The sequence below is a fragment of the Triticum aestivum genome, chromosome 4A, assembly GCF_018294505.1.
Source record: "Triticum aestivum cultivar Chinese Spring chromosome 4A, IWGSC CS RefSeq v2.1, whole genome shotgun sequence".
NCBI lineage: Eukaryota > Viridiplantae > Streptophyta > Magnoliopsida > Poales > Poaceae > Triticum > Triticum aestivum.
In genome coordinates this window covers 522536644-522552745 of record NC_057803.1, presented here as the reverse complement: position 1 = coordinate 522552745, position 16102 = coordinate 522536644, and the positions used below count along the sequence as shown (strand labels likewise).

Below are 16102 nucleotides of genomic sequence, written 5' to 3'. Positions count from 1 at the left end.
CTGAAATTCTCACTCTCCGTTTTGAGTAGCAAGTTCTGTTGTGATTCCAATTTTCAGCATCCCTTTCTGTTTTCCATGACAGACGGCTAAGGATGATCCAATTTGACGGTAGATGTTACTCAGAAGAGAACACCACGCATGTTCCAAATTTCCAAGGAGATAATCATGATTAGGGAGGCAATGGTGTATCTTTTGTTGCAACTGTCGAGGGAGCCTGGTTCTTGCTCTAGTTTGTAGATGCCGTCATGAATCATTACTTCTGCCACCATGGTGATCTTTGGTGAACGATGCAACAAGCCAACGACCGACAAGTGACGTGAACAAATTATTTTAAAGAGAAAAATAACAGGTTTCGACTATGAAAGGGCAGCCAAAACAAGTCGAAGGGAGCACGGTGAGCAGGCACCCTCGGCCACTCCAGATTGACCTAGAGTGAAGAGGCATCATCATACAAGACAAGATCAACCTTAAACGTTCACAAAGACTTTTAAGTCAAATTATAAACATGTCATACAGAGCAAATGTGGACTTCAGTCATATTCGGATCAAACGCTCACAAGGGCTGAAACTGTTTCAGCAGCACAGTTTGCTTCGTTTCCAAGCTCATGGCCTACCATGTTCCTACAGCACCCTTGGACGGGTTCTCAAAGGCGGCAAACCCCCAGTTGGTCTTCAGAGCATACGGCGGGTAGATGGTTGATCCCTCGGTCGTGATCTTGGCAATCTGTCATGCAAAAGTATAATGTTACAACAATTCAGTAGCTGCAGACTGTAATCTGCCAAACTTTCTTCTAGGCGACAGTGAGTTCACTAAGAGTAACAAGTTGTAACCTGGAATTTGTTGATGGATGACCGGTCACGGTACAGCAGGACCAGCAAGCACTTCTCAATCAGCTTAACGGCTTCTTCAAAAGTCATGTCCTCGCGCCATTCACCACGAAGTATTGGGATTGCCATATGGTTCCCAAATCCAGTGGCAATGTGGTTCTCCTCAAAGTGTGTACCAATCATGTTAACCTGAACAACAACAAAAATAGGCATAAGACAAAATGCCGACAAACCGGCAGCAGTAAGAAGAACAGTACTGTTTGTTTGAATGAATAATATACCATGCCAAGATACTTCTCATCGCCCTTTGGGCCCTTTTTCACTCCACCAAGCACCAGGGAGTTCCATAGAGGGTCAAACTTATTGCGCCTGTTGTACATTACTCTTGTCAGGTAGGCATGGATTTCCTTGGGGCCCAATGAGTTCCCATCATCCCACATATGATCATTCAAACTGAAAATGAAGTGAATGAAGATGTCACATGGATTATACATAGCAGAGAGAAGGAAAACATGATCTAACCACCATTAAAGGCAACTTACGTTAATTCATCCAGATAGCGCAAAATCTCCTGGAAATCACTGAACTCCCCACTCCCTCCAATAAGGCTATGCTTTCCAACCGCCTTGATACGCTCCACACTCTTGTATCGCAAAGTTGACCCATAGGAGGCTGCAGCACAAGAAAGTATATAATGACCTCCATACCGCCGGAGCTATATTTACCTGTGCAGAAGAAGTGACAACTAACCTCCAGTATCACATGCCATGATCACACCATCCTTGTATTTCATTGCAATCACCGAGTTACCAGTCACATAAGGGTTCCTGGTGATGCAATAAGGCATCATGAGTTAATCACGTGCATGTACAAATTTACTGAAAGACACAACAGCACCATGAAAAAAGTGCCGGTGCACACTAAGGGGACAACTTGGCCAATGAATGTATTTTGATAAAGAAAAACAATTAACACACACACACAATTGTTATGACCATCTTGTACAATTACAGAATAATCTGTTGGGCTGGTTAACATAAGCTGATACAGATGAGAAGCTCCTGTACTAACACCAAAAAATGCATCCATTCTATCAAAGTAAAAAAAAATCAGACAACAAGATGTGATAACAAGTTCACACAAATAAATGCATGTAAAAGGCATTTGTAACTGTTGGGCTGGTTCGTCATGAGCTGGAATATTCCATGAGTTGAGACTAACTAGCAGATTCATCCATACTGTCAATGCATAAGAAGCTTCGCAGAGCAAGCTCCGCTAGCAGGTTCTCACGGATAACGCATCGTCCCACATCGCATTCTAAATCGTATCGCCGCTGGCAAAACCCTAGTTTCCTCTCCCCCTTGTTCCTTCCCCTAGATCCGCCCAGCAGAGGGGCGCCGGCGTCGACCCTCCGGACCGGGCGCCCCGTAGTCGAGCCTCTGGATCGGGCCCGCCGCCGGGCGACGCGAGCACCGGAACAGACAGACAAGCAAGGGGGAAATCCAGATCGGAGGAATCGGGAGAGTGCTTACAGTGTCCTCTGCGTCCCATCTCCTCCTCCGGCCGCCGCCGCGGTCGCGTCCATTGGTGCGCGTGGGGGGTTGATGCGGCTTGGTTTCGCTCGTCGGAGGAAAACCTCGGCTCGGCTGCGGCTGGGGATGGTGGTGTGGCCCTCTCTCCCTGTATCCTTTCTTCCTTGTGACTTGTGAAGAGAAGAGAAGTCGAAGCAGGCGGCTGGATCGGACCCGTGACCGGAAATATTAAACGGGCTGAGCTATCAGTTAGGCCCCATTGGAGCCCCCCTCTCTCATCTAGGCCCAGCCCCGTTTACTTCCCCTCATTTTTTTTTCTTGGCTCCCGTACACAATTCGGGCTTTCTCATCAACAAAAAAGAAACACAATTCGGTACGTTTCCCTTTTCAGCGGCAACAACCCGCGGCCGCAGCGCGCAGCGCCGGCCAAAAACCCCAACAGTGCCCACGCGCACTACGGGAGCCCCACGACAGGCGCAGGATCATCGAACTATCAAGGTATGCTCTTGCTCCCTTCCCGGCCGCAGCTTTACTTCGCGGGTAAACCGAACCGGGTGGCCATCTGTGCAGAGCAAGAGCATGGGGGTTGGCTCCGATCCTGATAATTGGGCTTCGTCTCTTCCAGGTGGCGAGGGATGAAGATTTGCGGTCGCAGATTGGGAGCGGGGGCTTCTATTTTGATCTCGTCGACTTCGACAGAGTGCGGGCTTTCCAGGTCCCGGCTGACACCACCGTAATCCTTTTCATGGTATATATCCACATCCTGCGTTCTTCAACCAACTCCCGACATCCTTGTAGTACAAATTGGGTTACTGGGTCCTTAATTTTACTTTTCAGAGATCGATCTGTGAGATTTTAAGTGCCCGGACCTACTGGTTTCTAGTGTTTGGAGACGCTAAGTCCTCCAAACTGTAACAGGTCTTACCAATTTTAGGATATGAGAATGAATCCTCAGATATAAGCAATTATACGGCATCGAGGCAGATGACTTCTCAATTAAGTAGCAATTGACGTCCCTTGGCATATTTTTGTTTTCCTTTAAAAAAAAATCTGCTACGCGAGATAGTATTTTTGTGTTGGTGTCATATATGGTGCCTTGAAAATATTTCAGCGACTTCGGGTTCTGGTTTTGTGCTCTACTTTCAGTGTGCAGAGCTGTATTCTCTCTGCTGAACAATTCAGTCCATTTTCGTGTGAAGTGTTATTTCATAATTAATGCAAGTCAATTGAGGAAATCAACAGTGCAGCCGTTCCAAAAATTTCCACCTTGCTTTAGTTCAGTATAAAAATAGGTTTGGGTGGCTGCAGACTTGTACCGTGCAATTTATTTAGTTTCTATATGTCATCATATATTTTTTAGTTTATTGTGGTACTCATTATGCAATTACAGTTTGACCACCGAAAGTAGTAAAGGACAACCTGTTGTTTCTGTTCCTGACTGCACGTGCCAACTGAGGAACTCAAGATCTTCCATCTACGTCTGAACATTCTTCCAAAAATCACTTCTAGTGCTAATCTTGTTTCGAAACGTATGACAGGTTCACATAATATATTTTTCATCAAGGAATAATACCAATCCACACGGACTAAAATCATCCTTCAAAAACGTTTAGTGCTTTGTGTCCTGTCCTTTTTATCTGACCTTCAGACGGACCTACTTTTATCTTTGAAATGAGATGCCAACCTCCATTATGTGCTGAAATACCTCGTAGACGTGTTTTTTTGGTTAAATTTCTAGTCCTCTTATTCCTGTATGAGGTCTGTTCATCTCCACTGAATCAAATATAGGAAGGCTAATGAGCCCTTGAAAGCATGTGAGAAATAGATTGTTCTGTTGTATTGTTTGCATCCCATATTATTCTGTTAATGACCAATTTGAATGGTTCAAGCTTGTGCCTTCCCTGAATATCTCATGTAATGTGCGAACTTAATGTAGGTCTAGTGATATCAATTTATCTTCTGGTTGTGCTACAAAAGTGGTAGGTTCTTTCCAGGTCTCAAGTAGCTCTTGCACTTGGTGTACTTAGCTAAGATTCTACATATTTGCTAATTACTTGGCAAGCTTAACACTGCATCATAAATAATTCTCTTATTCTTATATATCATGGTTCTATAATTCTATTTAGCTTCTAGCTCAGAAATTAAACATAAATGATCATGAGCTTGCTATATTGACTCTAATCAGGCCTTTTTAGGAATGGCTTAAATGCCACAGGAGTTGGAGAAATGTTGCACCTGCCATTGCTAAGAATCACTTCCAAAGGTCAACAGTGGATTTATTCCGGTGATGCTATGTAACAAACTAGATGCTTCCTAGGTCATGAGAGCTTGTTTAATTGGTGGCTGGACTGAAAATGCCTGTATAAAAAAAGGTCAACGATAGGAAAACTACCAAGACCTGATTAGAGTCATAAGTACATCACTAACGACCCTAGTACCCTACTCCATTTCATGACAGTGCCAACTGTGGGAAAACTACCAAGATACCCGTTTGTTCATGAACCATGCATGAGGATTCCTCACGCCTTACTCCAGCTCCATTCTTTTAAATGCTTCTTACTGTTAGCCTTCACTGTGTTATTTATTTATTAACTTAAAATTGCCCCTGGAGTAAAGTTTCCTTTTTAACTTTTTAAAATATCCAGATGATTGAAGTTTCCATCTGATGTATACCTTCACTCCTTGTAAGATAGAATGATGTACTTATGATTTTGTGCTGCCTCTAGATATAACTTGCTTAAGCAGATAAAAGTGTCTCTCTGTTTATTCCTCTAGCCTATTGTTTCTCATAGTTCATAATGAGTTCAGAATACTGATTGGTTAAATCGTGCACAGGAGGAACTCGCAAAAGAACTTGGTACCCCTGTTAAGTTTCAACGCCTCTGGTTGTGCCAGCGACGGCAAAACGGAACACGCCGCCCTAGCAGACCATTGAATTCCAAAGAAAAGAAACTATCTGTAAGTATGCAATGTGATCGTCTTATGTTCTTTTTATTGAAGGATGTCAAACGAACAATGTTGTGTTCTGATATTGCCTCCTGCGCAAAGATAATTCCATTTTCTTCATGACATGCTAAAATATAAATAATCACCCTTGTAGATCGGAAGGGTTTTTTCGGCTGATGTGAAGCTGTTTTTGGAGGTAGATCCTAAAGCCCACAGATCCCTGCTAGTTCTATCATTTCCTTTGTGGCCTTGCTGTTTGTGAAAGGACCTTTCTTGTTCCATCCAGTGATCTTTGTATTTATGAAGTTCCCTCAATATTATTTCCTTGTAGGTGCTCAATCCTTGTTCTCCACGAAATCTAAACAGGGAATATCTATTGGTGTTTTTAAAGTTCTATGACCCAGAACAAACACAGCTGCGGTCAGCACTTACTTCAAATTCATTATTTTCTCCTTTTTAGCAATTGGAAATTCTTACTTATATCTTGTTCTTGTGAATGTGACACGCAGATATATCGGAACGCTGTTTGTGAGTTGTTCATCAAGGCCTTTAGATATTCTCCCAAAACTAAGAAGTTTAGCTGGTTTTTGTGCAGACGAGGAAATAGAATTGTATGAGGTCAGATTTTGCACAAGTGCAAGCTGCTACTCCTAATGTCTGATGGATACGGTTTTGCACCATATCTCACTAGTTTCTCACTTTTACATTCAGGAAATCAAATTCGAACCAAATGTGATGTGTGAAGCCTTAGACATTCATCATACCTTTACAGTCAACCAGGTCTGGTTTTGTTATACATGTTTTTTTGCTTTTCCACTTACTCCTAAGCCCAAGTACTTACTTTCTTCACTCCCGTTCTTCAGATTGAAAATGGTGACATCATCTGCTTCCAGAAAAGACCCAAGTCATGCAACCAGCATTTATACCCTTCTGTTAAATTGTTCCTCGAACATGTTCATAAACTGACGGTAGCCTTTCTATTGTTCTACTTCCAGGACTCAAATTGTGGCTTCCTGCTAGCTGCAGGATTGCATTTCCAGTTAACCTTAAATCTTGTTTTCCAGCCTGCACCAACTTTCTTGCGACTACAGGCTTTTGTGTTGTTGCTACTGTTTGAATCTTGTTGTGCCTTCTATGTTTTTTTTTTCAGCATACAATCATGCTGGATAGTATTATACTGGGTATTGGGCCAAGGCCCAATGGTGCAGTAGGAGTTACTGTTCACGTGAATAGAATGATGGCTGCTGAATTAAGGAGATAAAGTTTAGATGGTTGCTTAGTTAGTAAGGGTATCTACTGACTTGGGATACAGATCTTTATCTTTATCTTTACCTAATAATAAAGAGAATTGGGTTTCTGGTCGTCCGTCATATAAATTGCCCCTGAAGTTGACCCTATTTACCCACCATGCCACCAGTAAGTAAAGAAAACGATTCGTTTTGAAAAAAAATCACCGTCAAATTTAGTCTTATAGGACAATCAATACAACTACATTACACTTGCAGGAAGCCAGCGTAGTGGCTAAGGTCGAAGCCTTCCGCATGGGAGACCAAGGTTCGATCCCTGCTCGCACACCCTTTTTCTCCCCTTTTCTGCACGGGAGACCAGGGTTCAAGCAGGCCGTAATGGGCCGGCCCGTAATGACGCCCCTGTTTTTCTTTGCTTTTTTCCTTTCTCATTTTTTCCTGTTTTTCGTTCTTTAAATCACTCTGGAATTTCCAAAAAAAACAAATTTCAAAAAAGTTGCGCGTACTGAGAAAATATACAGATACATCATAAAATGTTTGTAAATTCAAAAAACATTTGAGAAATCATAAATAGCAGGCCGTAATGGCACCACAGTTTTTCTTTTGCTTTTTTCCTTTCTCATTTTTTTCCTGTTTTTCATTCTTTAAATCACTCCGGGATTTAAAAAAAAACAAATTTCAAAAAAGTTGCGCGTACTGAGAAAATATACAGATACACCATAAAATGTTTGTGAATTCAAAAAACATTTGAGAAATCATAAAAGGTTCATGATGTAAAAACAAAACTGTTCGCATATTTAAAAAAAATCGTGATTTAAAAAACAATAAAATAAATACATGATTTATAGAATATGATTGTGTCTTCGAAATATATTTGGGAATTTGAAAACAATGTCCATGAAATTTTGGAAAATGTTCACAAAAATTAAAACTGATTCTTAAGTAACGAACAAAACAAACCATCGCTTAGGCAGAGGTTTTATTAGGGGATCTGTAGAGGTTTTATTAGGGGATCATAAAATGTTCATAATTAAAAAAATTGTTTGCATATTATAAAAAAATCATGATTTAAAAAGCAATGAAATAAAAAATGTTCATGATTTCTAAAAATATAATCGTGTATTCAACACATATTCTGGAATTTGAAAACAATGTCCCGAGCCGAAAAAAGTTGACACATCTTGCTATGGGTTAGTTTTTGTAAACTATATGTAATTGACTAAATGGCTGTTTTGCCTCCGTACACAACTATTCTCGTACCAAAGTTCTACTGGTTCTGGAAAACATCGCTACGCTAGATCAATGTGAGACACATCATGCATCAGTCTAACTAAGGCAGCGGTCCAACAATGTAGTTTGCTCAACCAAAAAAATATTTTGTTGTGGCACCTTAGGAAATTAAGTCGTAATGAGACCATCACATTTTCAGTTTTTGAAATGACTTTTTAAAAGTCCCTTATCATCATAACATCACTCGGACATAGTTTGTGAAATGGCATATTGAAAATCCTTATCTCATCCTCGCATTTGATTCAGATTTTTTTATTTGTATTATATCTATATAATCTGATTGTTTTTCTCCCGTTGCAACGCACGGGCATATTTGCTAGTTGGTTTAAATAGGGTTTGAAGGACATGGTTTGTTAGGAATGTTGATACTCTATTCTTAGGGCGTCTGCAATGTAGGCCATAAGAAAAAGTGACCTTATACTTCCTGTGGTTTGACCTTAGAATATTATCCTTTCACTCTGCTCTCTCCTGTTCATCCCCCTCTCTGTCTACCATGTAGGTCACAGCTTATCGGCTGCTTTGCCATATACATTATGATGTTTTTCTCTTCTTCTTTTTTGCGGGGTGATGTATATAGGAGACTTGACATGGACACAAACTCTAAGAAAGGCCCATAATACCTATTATACTCTTAATAGGATAAGTTGAGTCTCAAACTATTACTCCCTCCGTTGAACTGCCAAAAAGTCTTATATTTAGGAACAGAGGGAGTATAGATCTTTAGTGAAACATGCATTCTTCTCCTCTAGGAACCTAACACTGAGCAATTCTATGCAGTAATGGCTACATACAGAGTGCAGATTGCAACTAGTGTAATATTATGTGGTCCAAATTGCAATTAACTCTAAAAACTATCATAAAAGTAGGGATGGCTAGAACTGCCAAAACATCTTATATTTTGGAACAGAGGAAGTAGATCTTTAGTCAAACATGCATTCTTCTCCTCTAGGCACCTAACACTGAGCAATTTTATGCAGTAGGAATGGCTACATACAGAGTGCAGATTGCAACTAGTGTAATATTATGTGGTCCAAATTGCAATTAACTCTAAAAACTATCTATCATAATAGTAGGGACGGCTACTTACAAACAACCTTTTTGTACAAAATATATCAATTTAGTACTCCCGCCGATCCATATTACTTGTCCTTGGTTTAGTACAACTTTCGTTGGTTTAGTACAACTTTGTACTAAAGTTTTACTAAACCAGGGACAAGTATGATCGGAGGGAGTAGTATAATCATATTCGGTCATAAGAATATATGTTAAACAATTCAAATATTATATGTAAGAATTTTCAAATTTGAAAGTTTACTCTATGATTCCTTGGTACTAAAAGACATTTTAGTCCTTTGTTTTTTGTTTTTCTTAATTCTTACTATCCAGATTGGCTGTGACTAAGTAACACACCATTCTTTTAGTAGTGGGAGAGAAAACCTAAGTCAAGGCTCTTTCTAATCTGGTAGAGAAAACATACATTTTGTTGTTCTTGATTTTATGATGCTAGTTTACTACTTCCCTTTATGTATAAAATTCTTGTACTTTGTAGTTTAAACTACTGAGAAAACATTGTTAATGCAACGACATGTAGAAAGAAGGAAGGAAGATATGTGCTCTAGAAGAGGAGATTGTTGAATTCAGACGTCTTTCTGATCTTAATATAGCGGCAAACTTGGGTAGATCAACTTCGCGAGAACTTCTTTTATCTTGTTTTACATTCCAATTGATGGAAGATATCAATTGCTACAGCAATATATAACATACCATTATATAATGCAGAATGTACTCAGTTGAGACATGAACGAGACAATGCAATGCTACAGGTGGATGAGTTTCGGGGTCAGAATGATTTAGTTCGCCTTCAAATAGAAGAGGCAAAAAAAGGTAGATGAATAATTGCGAAAATTCATCTTGTCTTGCTTTTCATTCTTTCCTTGCCGAAAATATAGCTTGGTAGCAGCAGTAAGTAATCTTCATATATATAATGCAGAGTGTAACCAGTTGAGACATGAACTAGACAATGCAATGCAACAGGTGAACGAGTTTCGCGGTCAGAATGATTTAGTTCGCCTTCAAATAGAAGAGGCAAAAAAAGGTGGATGAATAAATTGCGAAAATTTATGTTGTCTTGCTTTTCATTCTTTCCTTTCCGAAAATATAGCTTGGTAGCAGCAGTAAGTAATCTTCATATATTTAAGCAGAGTGTAACCAGTTGAGACATGAACGAGACAATGCAGTGCGACAGATAGATGCATTACTGAATCAGAATACTGTGGGTCGCATCCAAATAGAAGAGGCAAAAATGGGTATATTGACTGTGAAAACCTCTCGTCTTTCTTTCATTCTTCAGTTGCTCTAAAACGTAAATTGGTAGCTGCAATATATAACCTGCATTTGTAAATGCAGAATGTAGTCAGTTAAAGCATGAACGAGATAATGCAGTTCGACAGGTGGATGAATTATGGGATAGGAACTCTCAATTTATTCTCGAGTTCCGCTTTACATGTTTGGAACAAGCAACAGAGCATTTCAAGGACCTGTGCAAGATCGGGGACACTGAATATGGATGTGTGTATAAAGGCATTATAAACAACACTACGGTAGCAATCAAGCTGTCCAAATCCGAGAGTTTGTTTCAACAAGAGGTAGCCTTCGCCTATTGTGATAGTGGTACTTAGCTTTGATTCTGTGATTTAACATGAGATTAATGCAGGTCTCTGTTCTTCGTCAAGGAGGGAGACATGCAAACATTGTCACCTTTGTTGGAATGTGCTCTGAAGTTTCGGCTCTTGTGTACGAGTGGTTACCTAAGGGAAACCTTGAAGACCGCATTTTGTGTGCCGATGACACTCCACCTCTATCATGGCACATCCGTACACAGATCATCGGTGAGGTTTGCTGTGCACTACTCTTCCTTCATTCACACAAGCCTAATGCCTCGGTCCACGGTGATCTCCGGCCTTGCAACATCCTCATCGGTGCTGACTACAGAAGCAAGCTCTACAACTTTGGTATGTCCACCTTATTTCTCCAGCCTGGCAGCTGTCCACCAAACCTAACAGCAAGGCTTCCGTACACGGATCCGGAGTTCCTCACCATTGGGGACCTCACACCCCTTTCTGATGTCTACTCACTGGGTGTTGTTATCCTTCGCCTTTTGACTGGAATGCCCCCTTTGGCTATCGCAAAGAAAGTTAGAGAAGCATTTCAAAGTGATAACCTGCACTTGCTGATAGATAAATCAGCCGGGGACTGGCCTTACACACAAGCCAAGCAGTTAGCACTCCTTGGCCTTAGGTGTGTAGAAATGACGAGGGAAAAGCGGCCTCATCTGACTGAGGTTTGGACCGTTGTTGAGGCCCTGGTCAGAAAGCCTCCTGCACCCTCATGCCCTGCCCACTTCATTTGTCCAATCCTCCAGGTAAACCTTTTGTCAGCATTTGTGATAATCTGGAGTCTGGACACATGTTTCTGAAACTTCTATACGTGTGTACAAGTTATCAACATTCCCCCTTTATTTCTAAATGATGATGTTTGTGTGGTGAATTTCTGTATTTCAGGAGATCATGAACGATCCTCAAATGGCATCAGATGGATTTACCTATGAAGCGGAAGCCATAAGACGCTGGCTTGATGGCGGGAGCAATAGGTCTCCGATGACGAACTTGGCACTTCCAAATCGTGTTCTCATCCCTAATCGCGCCCTCCGTTCTTCCATCCAGGAGTACCTTCAGGCGTCAGTAGCGAAGGCAGTCAGGTCCCTGAACCTCAATCATTGATGATGCTCTGGATATTATTTGCCGCATAGCATCTTGTAAATGTGGTGGCCACTTTCTGTAGTGAATTTGCATTTTAGGCGGAACAAGGGAATTTGTTTGGGAAACGGGAGGCATGATGTGCAACTAATTTTTCTACTCCCTCCGAAATCAGAGGAATAGATTGTGGCAGAGGAAACTGAAAGATTTAGAAGTTCAAACAGTAACATTTGTTTGTGTGATCACATCATTAACAAAATGCATATTTTTTTATTATATGTCAACTGAATTTTTTTCATCTTTATGGTCAAACTTTGTCTGCATGCATACGTCTTTCTTTCCCCTTTTGCAAGGTGACTAGGGCAAAAGCCTTCCTCTCCTCGATCTCTGCCGGTGACGGGATTTGCCTGACCTGGCGGTGAGGGGAATCCTAGTGCCGTGGCTCCGGCTATTAGATAGGTTGGAGTTTTTTGTCCTTGAAGGAGTGACGCTTGTTTGAGTCAGTCTTCCGGGAACCGATCCTCCTCAGGTTCATCGTCGGGACAGATTAGATGAGTTCTGGTCTAGATTTTTGCCAGCTCCTTGGGACAATAAGATTAGGGTCAAATAGGTCGCATGTGTTTGCCCAACATTTGTATGGAGTGGAACACTACTGTACCACCCATTGTGGTTGAACGTGTGTTGGGCGATATGCCCAACCACCGTCAATGCTTTGCCTTCAAAAAAAAGATTAGGGTTGGATCGTTTCAAGGGTTCAACAGAGACGACAGGGCACTGGTCCTTAAGGGCACGTGCACGAAGACTTTTCGATTGTTTATCAACAAGGTCCGATTCGCTCCGGTATGGGAGCATGCCGGTACCAAAAACCTATGCCTTACCACTTGGCTATACTCCAAATGGGGGGAAGGCTCGATAAAAACAAGCTGGGATATAATTTTTTAACAAGAAAGAGCTAGTTACCCTCGGTCTTCCCTTTTCCCCGCAAATCAAGGAACGTAATTTTTATTATGTTTTGTGTGATTTGTACTTCTAGTGAACCTTTGTAATAGATCTAAGTCCTTTTTTGAAAACATAAACTATTTCTGCATGCAAAACATATATACATTTGTAGTTCAAAGTCCAGTCTTCTTCGATTCTTAGGAATATAAAAATGATTCTGTGGAATATAAAATGTAGGAACAGAAAAAACGTAGGATTGGAATGTTATGCACACTCGAATCCTATAGGATTTGAGTTTGTTTGATTGCGTTGCAAGAAAAATAGAGTATTTTTTCCAAAAGGTTGAAGTGGATGCTAGATTTTCTATGTAATGTAGTAGAAAGGATTACTTTTTTCGATAAAAGGCGTTTTGTATTGACTCATAATATAGCATCGAGGGATACGAACATAATGAGTACACACTCGGTCTTTGCATAGTTAGGATGCACACGATCAATATTAACACACGCACACAAAAGTTCACGCTGGCAAAAAACAAAGCCAAACAAGACCAAAGCTATACCGGGCGAAGAGAAACAAAAAAAAACATTGACCCTCGCCGAGCAGTTGCTGAACCAAAAAATATGATGCAAGTGTGCACGACACACACCAGGCAAGCAGCCACACGCCAAGAACCGTTTATGGAGCCAATACCAACTGTTGTTGCCTCGCGAGAGAAGGCAAAACCACCAAAATCTCACACTGTCCCTCCCTATGAAGCAAGTGTACACCGGTGGTATATTTAGGCATGGCCAATGCCCCAGACAGTACACCACAAGCTGCCACTTTATCACCATGGCATCAAATCGTCTGCCATGAACTTCCTCGAGCAACCATTGAGCGGGCATTGGCACCAGTGGACAACAACAGCGGCACTGCCACCATGCACCACCTTCGGAAAGCCACACTGCAGTAGAGTATCGCAGTTTCGCCACACACCGTCTTCATACCTCAACCACCCAAATCAGGGCACCGGAGAGACAAGGAGAGGCAGCAGGTGCAGCACAAACCTCCTACAAACCACAGGTCCCTCTAGCCAAGACCATCTCCAAAACAATGCCCCCAAGAGGGTACATGACACATGTGGCGTCATCGTCCGACCCGAAGAAACTCGGACCTAGGGTTTCCCTTGGAGAGCAATGGAGGCCACGAGGAAAAAATCGCATCTTTGACGCCTTCATCAAGGTAATGACACCCACAGGCGCACCGTCATCGGCTTCCACCAGCGGTCTCACCACCCAAGCCACTGGTCGGCTAGTCAATTGAGCTACCACCGCCGAATGAACTACTGCCGTGTAACGCCCGGATAATTAGGCTATAGTAAAACTCTTCTAATGATGCCATGTCATCAGTGTTACTGTTGCTAACCAAGTGGTAGTTCAAAATCATTGCTAATTCAAAATATGAATTAGTGACAAACACCCTAAGTTTTCAAAAGTCAAAGCGAAAATGTTCGGGGTTTGCCAAATATTGCACTGGTAATTATGGTGAAGCAAACACCATTTTATAAAATGCCTAAATGCCCTAAAACTAAATAAAACAGAAAGGGAAAATAAATAAAAGAAAGAAATTACAAAAAAACAAAAAAAGGGGGGAAGCCCCCTGGACCAGGCAGCCCAACCCACCCGCACGGCCACCGCCCAACCCCCCTGGCCCGCAGCCAGCCTGGCCGGCCCAGCCGGCCCAGCTCCCGCACCGCGTCCCCTTCCCCTGTTCCCCCGACCCGGGTCAGAACAGGGCACGTCCCAGCCGAACCCCCCCTCGCCGGCGACGAGACGAGGGGATAAGGTCGCCACGCCGCGCCCCCTCGGTTTCCCCTCCCCACTCGCCCCCACACTCGCCTCGGCTCCTGCGCCTCTCCCTCTCCCCTCCAAATCCATCTCCCCCTCGTTCCCCACTGCAACCGAGCGCCGCCATGGCCTCGCCGCCGTAGTACTCGCAGCCGCCGCGACCTCCAAGCCCTTCCGACGCGTCCGCTCGCTCCGCCTCCCTCGGCTACGTCTCCACGTCAAGACGCAGGACGCAGGACGCCCACGAACGCTGCTTCGGCCTCGTCTTCTTCCTCGACGGCCGCCGGCGATCCCCTTCTTCCCCGACGACGTTCTGCAGCTCCTAAACCATCACGGGCCTACGTGTGAGCCGCGCGGTGAGCTTCTCCGTCTCCTGTTCCCCGTCATTAGCCTCTTCGCGCGCTGTAGCTCCCTGGTCGCCGTTGCCATGAGCCCGTCGCCGCGGATCGCCTCGCCGCCGTGGCCATGGCCCCTATCGCGCTCACCTGGGCACGGCATCGAGCTCCTCATGCTCCCATGCCCAACGAGCTCGAGCCCGTGCCTTCCCGTGCCCTCTAGCCTCGTTTCCGACCGCGGCCGAAAACCGGCGTCCGCTTGGCCTCTCGCCGTCGTCATCCTAGCCCGTTACGGGCCGCGCCGCCACCATAGATGGGCGCGGTGTCGAACGCCCGACTCAACGCGCACGCGCACGCCCCCTCTCGTGCCTCTTAGCGCCATCCCTGATGAGCGCCCGAACGCAACGCCGCGGACCTCGTCGCCGGTGACGTTTCCGGCCAGGTCCGGCGATGCCACCACCACCACTCGACGCGCGGTCGAGTGACCATTCGAACGCACCCACGCGCGCCCGAAACCGAGCCCCGTAGCACGGTTCCGGCCAACTCCGGCGAGGGGCCGACATTGTTTTGGTCGCCGGAGTTAGCTCCGGCGCGTCTCCGGTGGGTGCCGACCTGGCACCCACGTGGCACCACCTGGGCCACTGACTGGTGGGCCCAGGGCCCCCCTGTTGACCTGTTGACTGGGTCAACGTGCTGACTGGGCAGCCCAGTGGCACTGACATGCGGGCCCCATGCCATAAAAAAATAAAAACAAATAGATAAACTGCTAATTAATTAAATTAGTTAATTAAAACATTAATCTCTCACTGACTGCTAGGACCCACACACTAATTAACCCATTTAGTTAGTTTTAGAATTCTGTTAATGTCCCTGACAATGACATGTGGGTCCCACTGGACCCACCTGTCTGGTTTGACTGGTCAACTGACCAGTTGACCTGCTGACATCACTCTGATGTCATGCCTACGTCATCACACACTGTTTTGGATAATGTTGATTTAAATTAATTAAATAAATTCCAGAAAATGATTAAATCTTTAGAAAATCATATCTTTTAATCTGTAACTCGGATGAAAATACTTTCTACATGAAAGTTGCTCAGAAAAATCCGACGATTCCGGATACGCAGTCCGTTCGTCCGCCACACACCCCTAACCTATCGAACTCGCAAATTTCCCCCTCCGGCTCCTCTGCCCGAAAACGCGAAACACCGGGAATACTTTCCCGGATGTTTCCCCCCTTCGTCCGTATCACCTACTACCGCGATTGGGCACACCTAGCATCGTTACTTGTCATGTCATGCATCGATATGCATTTGTTTGCATTGTATTCATTGTTTCTTCCCCCTCTTCTCTCCGGTAGACTACGAGACCGACGCTGCTGCTGCCCAGTTCGACTACG

General features: G+C 43.6%; 2 protein-coding genes across 2 annotated transcripts; one reads left to right on the top strand and one right to left on the bottom strand.

Moving 5' to 3' along the window:
- Nucleotides 1–467: 467 nt before the first annotated feature.
- On the bottom strand, nucleotides 468–2608 carry LOC123086696 (proteasome subunit beta type-4). Its single transcript, XM_044508474.1, has 6 exons — nucleotides 2361–2608; nucleotides 1579–1655; nucleotides 1371–1500; nucleotides 1110–1281; nucleotides 832–1017; nucleotides 468–724 (listed from the first exon to the last, which is right to left on the bottom strand). Exons 1-6 carry the CDS (start codon nucleotides 2411–2413, stop codon nucleotides 611–613), a joined length of 732 nt encoding a protein of 243 aa, XP_044364409.1. The 5' UTR covers nucleotides 2414–2608; the 3' UTR covers nucleotides 468–610.
- Nucleotides 2609–2731: 123 nt separating this feature from the next.
- Nucleotides 2732–11881, top strand: LOC123086695 (U-box domain-containing protein 57). The gene is made up of 14 exons (XM_044508473.1): nucleotides 2732–2858; nucleotides 2986–3108; nucleotides 5196–5318; nucleotides 5461–5502; nucleotides 5638–5726; nucleotides 5816–5924; nucleotides 6018–6086; nucleotides 6170–6274; nucleotides 9435–9519; nucleotides 9623–9727; nucleotides 10045–10149; nucleotides 10250–10488; nucleotides 10557–11264; nucleotides 11404–11881. The coding sequence occupies exons 2-14, from the start codon at nucleotides 3106–3108 to the stop codon at nucleotides 11620–11622; spliced, it is 2001 nt and encodes a 666-aa protein (XP_044364408.1). The 5' UTR covers nucleotides 2732–2858; nucleotides 2986–3105; the 3' UTR covers nucleotides 11623–11881.
- The last annotated feature ends 4221 nt before the right edge of the window (nucleotides 11882–16102 follow it).

Coding starts and splice junctions, on each gene's coding strand:
- LOC123086696 (XM_044508474.1), bottom strand. CDS start 2,413: ATGGACGCGACCGCGGCGGCGGCCGGAGGAGGAGATGGGACGCAGAGG. Junction 1,501..1,578: donor CATGGCATGTGATACTGGAG/GTTAGTTGTCAC, acceptor CTTGTGCTGCAG/CCTCCTATGGGTCAACTTTG. Junction 1,282..1,370: donor CGCTATCTGGATGAATTAAC/GTAAGTTGCCTT, acceptor CTTCATTTTCAG/TTTGAATGATCATATGTGGG.
- LOC123086695 (XM_044508473.1), top strand. Junction 5,503..5,637: donor ATGTGAAGCTGTTTTTGGAG/GTAGATCCTAAA, acceptor ATTTCCTTGTAG/GTGCTCAATCCTTGTTCTCC. Junction 6,087..6,169: donor ATACCTTTACAGTCAACCAG/GTCTGGTTTTGT, acceptor CCCGTTCTTCAG/ATTGAAAATGGTGACATCAT.